This window comes from Marmota marmota, unplaced genomic scaffold, assembly GCF_001458135.2.
Source record: "Marmota marmota marmota unplaced genomic scaffold, marMar, whole genome shotgun sequence".
Taxonomy (NCBI): Eukaryota; Metazoa; Chordata; class Mammalia; order Rodentia; family Sciuridae; genus Marmota; species Marmota marmota.
The window spans coordinates 64,000,551-64,006,550 of NW_025999900.1; the positions used below are offsets into that span (position 1 = coordinate 64,000,551).

Genomic DNA, 6,000 nt, shown 5'->3' on the forward strand with positions numbered 1-6,000 from the left:
AGCCAGTGAAGAGGTCTTTTCAGAGCCACCCTGTCAGAGCCTTGCTTCCTTGCCTCCCTTCTCACGAGAGTCGACAGTAACACTGCCTTGGGGTGCTGCTGTTCTTGGGAGCTGGGATGTGCAGCTCATCAGAGCAGATATCATGCACTGTGATGATGTGCACGGTCCTTTCTCAGGTCCTCCCAGACTGGCAGGTAGACCATGGCAGCAGTAGCACAGCTCTGGGGGCCCTGGCAGGGCTTGGCACTGCACCCCAGCCCACCCTGTGAGGCTCAGGTATGTCTGGTAGAAGCCTGGTGTGTGGAGAACACACAGGAAGCAAGTGCCAAGTAGCCCCTGCTGCCTAGGCTGCTGTTGCAGGCATCTTTGGGAGAAGAGAGAGGGGAAGGGATAGCTGTTGCAGGGCTGTCGGAGCCTGGGGTGGCCCATAGAGCTGGTGGTGCTGAGGTGAGATTGGACTCCACTGTCTCCCTGTCCTGCATCCAGGGGTCTGCAGGGTGACCTTTTCTGCTCCTTGACCACTTTTTGTGCCTCACGGGCCCACCTTGAAGTCACTTTAGCTGAAGGCTACTTCTGAAGAGACTCAGAGAAGAGCAGTCATTTGTTACTACCCTTGCCCATGAATTTAACCCCAGGAACTGGCCAGTAAGAAACTGAATTGGGGCCCCAGGCATGGGGAAAGGATCTGCACCACTCTGGCTGTGTGACCTTGAGCCAGTCTCTACCTCTGTGAACTTAGTATCTCTCGCCTGTCTAAATGAAGTCTGTGGAGGGCTGTATTTAATGGGAATTCAGGGTGTGCACTTGAAAGGGAAAACAGAAAACACCAGTCAAAAATTTTTGCAGACTCAGTTTCTTGATTTGTGAAGACAGTTCATTCCACAGCTGGCAGGACTGAGCTGTGTTGGTGCCGCAGCCGTGTGTTGGCACCCTGGGAGCTGGAACCTCGGCGGCCTGGGCACACTGGCCTTTTCTGTCAGGGTGCAGTGACGTCACGGCATCCTTGTTTGTGAATGGAGCTTCTCTTAGTTCTCGGGTGGCCTCTCCCCTGCCCAGCCCAGGTGGAGCTGGAGCAGCAGAGGGTGTGGAAAGCAGCCTTGAAGAAGCAGAGGGGGCACGGTCAGAAGATGAGGTGTGCCTCCAGAGCTGGAGTGTGTCTGCCACTCTGGCCTTAGGGTGCCCCCTCTATCCCTGTCACTCCTCCACGGACAATGGTTCGGGCCTTTGTGAGCTGGGAATTATGTGACCTCGATATTGATGAGTATCACCACGCCCTTGGGGGCCTCGAGCAAGGCCTGGGCCCTTCTTCAGCGCGTTTTCATGGGGCACCTGCTGTTCTCAAGGGGCCTGTGTGCTGGAGAGGCTGGTGCTTCGTTGGACCCACCCACGTGGCAGCAGGGTGACGCAGTCATGGGACTAGGCCGTCATGGGGGAGGCATCACAGAATAGCCCCAGGAGCTGCAGGCACTCGCCTGCTGGGAAGCCGGGGTTCCCCCTCTGCACAAGCACATGGGGCTGCTCTGCTAGAGCGAATATGGCCCAGAACCGCTTCAATAAAGCCACCGCCTCCTGGGTGCCTGGGTAGGCACCTGCCCTGTGCTCCCGGGCTGCCCTGTGTGACCAGTTTCTACTCCTACAGGTGGTGAGAGGCTACAAGGCAACCATCCAGCAGACCTTGGACATCCTCTTTCTCCAGGAAGGCTCTGAGTTCCTGAGCAGCACCGACGCTTCTACCCGGGACTCTGCTGACCGTACTATCATTGCCTGGGATTTCCGGACCTCTGCCAAAATCTCCAACCAGATTTTCCACGTGAGAAGCTCTATTTGGCAATGTTCTCAGTTTCAACCCTGACATGTTCCTGTATCCCTGGTCTGTCTGGGTTCCCAGGCCCCTCCTGTTGGGACAGGGTTCAGCTGCCTGAAATCTTCAGGATGGGGCCCAGGAGCGAGCTGCCAGCACTGTCTACAGGCCCCCAGAACAGCGCTCCTGCTTTCCTATCCTTACACAGGACCCACCACAGTTGGGGCAGCCCCACTAGATGAAGGGAAAATGGCCCTGTGACCTGAGAGGCCCTAAGCCTCCCACTGCCAGCCCAACCAGCCAAGCAGAAGGGGTGTCTTGACTTCTCTTGCTCAGCATCTTTGGTAGGTGGTGCTTGAAGTAGAACACCTTTGCTAAAGTCCTGCGTTCATCACCTGCAAGGTGGGCCATGGGACCATTATTTAGCCCCCCGCCCCCATACTGGTGATTGTACCCAGGGGCGCTATACCACTGAGCTACACTCCTAGCCCTTTTTATTTTTCATTTTGAGGCAGGGTCTTGTTAAGTTGCTGAGACTGGCCTTGAACTTGCCATCCTCCTGCCTTAGCTTCCCAAGTAAGCTGAGAGGGCCTCTACACCAGCTTATTAAGCCTCTTTTTTGGAGGGGCGTAACTGGGGATTGAACTCAGGGCACTCGACCACTAAGCCACATCTCCTGCCCAATTTTTTTTGTATTTTATTTAGAGATGGGGTCTCACTGAGCTACTTTGTTCCTCACTCTTGCTGAGGTTGGCTTTGAATTCACGATACTCCTGCCTCTGCCTCCTGAGCCACTGGGATTATAGGTGTGTGCCACCGTGCCCAGTTAAGCCTCTTTAATTTTTACTTTTCCTGTTAGAAAATTAAGAATGAGAGTTAGATGCTATGGCCTTTGCCCGTAGTGTCAGCTATTCAGGAGGCTGTAGCAAGAGGATCACTTGAGCCCAGGAGTTGGAAACCAGCCTGGGCAACATACAAGGCCCTGTCACAAAACAAAAACAAACAAACAACAACACCACCACCAACAACAAAACAGAAAATTGAGGATGATATTCTTTACTACAGAAAGTGGTTTTGAGAATTAAGGGAGAATGCTCATAAAGAGCACCTAGCACAATGCTAGGCGCAGGGAGTGCTGCATTATGTTTTCACTGTCTTTACCAGTATCAGCGCCACATTCGCTGTCCCCCACCAGCACCAGTGTCATCACCACCACTCCTGTCCTCCCCCCATCATCATCTTCACCATCACTATTACTGTCAGCACCGACACCATCCTGGCTCCCATCATCACTACAACAGTCACCACCTGATCATCACTACCGTCATCACACCACAGTACCACCACCAGCGCCACAGCCACCATCACCACCACCAGCACCACAGTCACCACCACTACAACCACCATCATCACAATCATGACCACCACTGCCAGTTATCACAACTGTCCCCACCAGCACCCGTCACCACCACCAGCACCACCGCATCACTACTACAGCCACCACCACCAGCACCACTGTCACTAGCACCAGCACCACAGACACCAGCACCAGCACCACAGTCATCACTACTATAGCCACCACCAGCAGCACCAACCCCATTATTACCACTGTCGCCTTTGGAGATTGCAAATCTGAGTTTAAAGTGCTGTCATGTGTGCAGGCCTCTTCTCCTTGTTTTGACGGTTCCAAGTGGCCTGAGCAAATCGACTGCCTCCTCCCTACAGGGGTTTCTAATGCTGCCCACTAGGAAGGAAAGGCCCCGGGAAGGGCTCAGGGGCACGCCTGACCACGGAGGGCACCTCTGACCATGGAGGGCACCTATCTGCAGGAGCCCGTAGAGACCTGGAGCCAGGCTGATGAAGCATGTCCTGCCTGAGCTGCTGGCCGGGCACAGCTGCCTCCATGCTCTGTGGGGCAAGCAGGTGCTGTGCCAGCAGCTCACGCCAGGGAGCACATCATCCGGCCACCATGGCTTCTGTGCCTCTGATGTATATTGTCCTGAGGGCTCCTCACTTTGTCCTCTTGAGTGGGGTCATTTCAAGACTCTGACTTAAGTCTCACACGTTAAAGGCCAGGTCTAGTTGAGGGGGGAGTTCTTAGAGTTCTTTCTGTGGGGACCCCACCCCCTTGTGATTTGAACAGTTTATTCCCACTTTACCTATTCATTTGGCCATTTACCTCCTCATTTCCTGGGCCTTTTGGCTATGTGAGACCCTGGGTTGGGCAAGGCTGGGCCATGGGACTGGGGTTCACCACGGAGGTAGGGAGGTAGGCAGGACCACATGAGGCAATGTCCCAGGGCTCAAGAATTAGGATGTGGATATATTTGGGGGCCATTTTTTATCCTGCCACAGGGTTTCAGGTAGCTTCTAGGAGCTGGAGAAGGGCAAGGAAATGAGATCCCACACAGCCTGGTGAAGGGATACAGCCCTGAGGACATCCAGATTTTAGCCCAGTGAGAATCCCATCAGATTTCTGACCTCTAAAACTGCATAATAACTTTGTGTTGTTTTAAGCCACTAGATTACAGCGGCAGTAGGAAACTCATTCAGACCTTCAAGCCAAGGCCTGGCGGGAGGGTACCAGGCCTCAAGAGCAGAGTGAAGGCTGGAGGTGAAGACCCCCGGAGCAGCCTTCTCTGACCTTCCTGTGGTCTTGCTGTTTCTCAGGAGAGATATACCTGCCCCAGCCTTGCCTTGCACCCAAGAGAGCCTGTATTCCTGGCACAGACCAATGGAAACTACCTGGCCCTCTTCTCTGCTATGTGGCCTTACCGGATGAGTAGACGGCGGCGCTATGAAGGACACAAGGTACACAGAGCCTCCTGGTAGGCAGCACCAGAAATGGACTTGGGGCCCAGGGCACGATCCTCTGTCTGGGTAGATTCTGCCTTCTCTTTCCTAGGCTTTTGTCTACCCCAGATCCTGGGCCAATCTGAAAGCACTAGTGAGCTCATAAGGACAGTGGTGGAGTTGAGGGCAGGAGCAAGCCAGAATGGGCATGGGGCCATCTCTGCATCAGCCTCTTCCCACCCAAGGCCTCCTTTGCTGGGCAGAAGGGGCCAGAAACTCGGTGACTTATCACTGAGGCTGCTCCAGCCGGCTTCCTCTGGACCCTCCTTGGAATGTGGCCCATTCCAGAGCCTCTCAGAAGAACTGGCTTGGCCTCAAGGCTGCTGGGCCTCAGGTGTTCCTCTGTAGAGTGGAGTCATAATCCTGATGCACAGGTATCCTTGAGGACTGGGTGTGGCCCACTCACCACCCCCATGTCTCTACAGGTCGAAGGCTATGCAGTGGGCTGTGAGTGTTCTCCGTGTGGTGACCTGCTGGTGACAGGCAGTGCTGATGGCCGGGTCCTGATGTTCAGCTTCCGCACAGCCAGCAGGGCATGTACGCTGCAGGGGCACACGCAGGCCTGTGTTGGCACCACCTACCACCCCGTGCTGCCCTCCGTCCTCGGCACCTGCTCCTGGGGAGGTGACATCAAGATCTGGCACTGATCCCAGCTGGGCCTGGGGCCCCCTTCTTCCTCAGGGAAGGGAGTTTGGGCACTGAAATTGGCTTTGGGTTGGACCTAGGCAGATGCTGCCTCCACCACCTGCTGAACCTCTGTTTCCTCATTTGTAAAGTGGGGACAAGAATCTGTCTCAGGGTTTTGAAGACTACATGAGTGAAAGCACCTGCCAGGTGGCCGGTGATGCCCAATAAACGTTGCTTTTCTACTTCTTAGGCTATGTCAGCAACAGATGTGCATTAGCAGCTCTCTCCTGCCACCCAACTCCCAGGCCCACTGGGATGCTGAAGACAAGAGAGGGCAGGGGAGCTCGAGGTGGGCCATTCTGCTTTGCTGATCCTGAGAGGAGTGTCTCCAGGGCCAGCGGGCTCTGCGCCTGGCTCTGCCCTTGGGAACCCTGTGCTAGAGCTCTGTGGCCCTGCCAGCCTCACAGGGCCCCAGCCCCTTCCTCCCGCACAGTATGTCCATCTGGTCCCTGCTCTGCCCAAGACTCGCATCCCCTGGGATGACTGACTATCCTGGGGAAGGGGTGATGTGGAGAAGCAGTCCCTGCAGAGCCTCGCGGAGCTGGGCTGGGTGAACCTTGACTCCTCAGGGGCCTGGGCATGTCAGTGCACACTGAATCCCACCAGAACTGTCGTTGAGGGGCCATGCCTGCTAGGAGGGCACATGCAGAACCCAAGGC

The 6,000-nt window shown here is 55.3% G+C and overlaps 1 protein-coding gene across 6 annotated transcripts in view; it reads left to right on the forward strand.

Moving 5' to 3' along the window:
• Positions 1-5,530, forward strand: part of Wdr25 (WD repeat domain 25) — a 134,495-nt gene extending 128,965 nt beyond the window's left edge. For all 6 annotated transcript variants that reach the window (XM_048799330.1, XM_048799328.1, XM_048799333.1 and 3 more), the window contains 3 exons: positions 1,640-1,810; positions 4,472-4,612; positions 5,080-5,530. In XM_048799330.1, the coding sequence (XP_048655287.1) occupies positions 1,640-1,810; positions 4,472-4,612; positions 5,080-5,301 (534 nt within the window). In that variant the 3' untranslated portion in view covers positions 5,302-5,530. The remainder of the gene's footprint in view (positions 1-1,639; positions 1,811-4,471; positions 4,613-5,079) is intronic.
• The last annotated feature ends 470 nt before the right edge of the window (positions 5,531-6,000 follow it).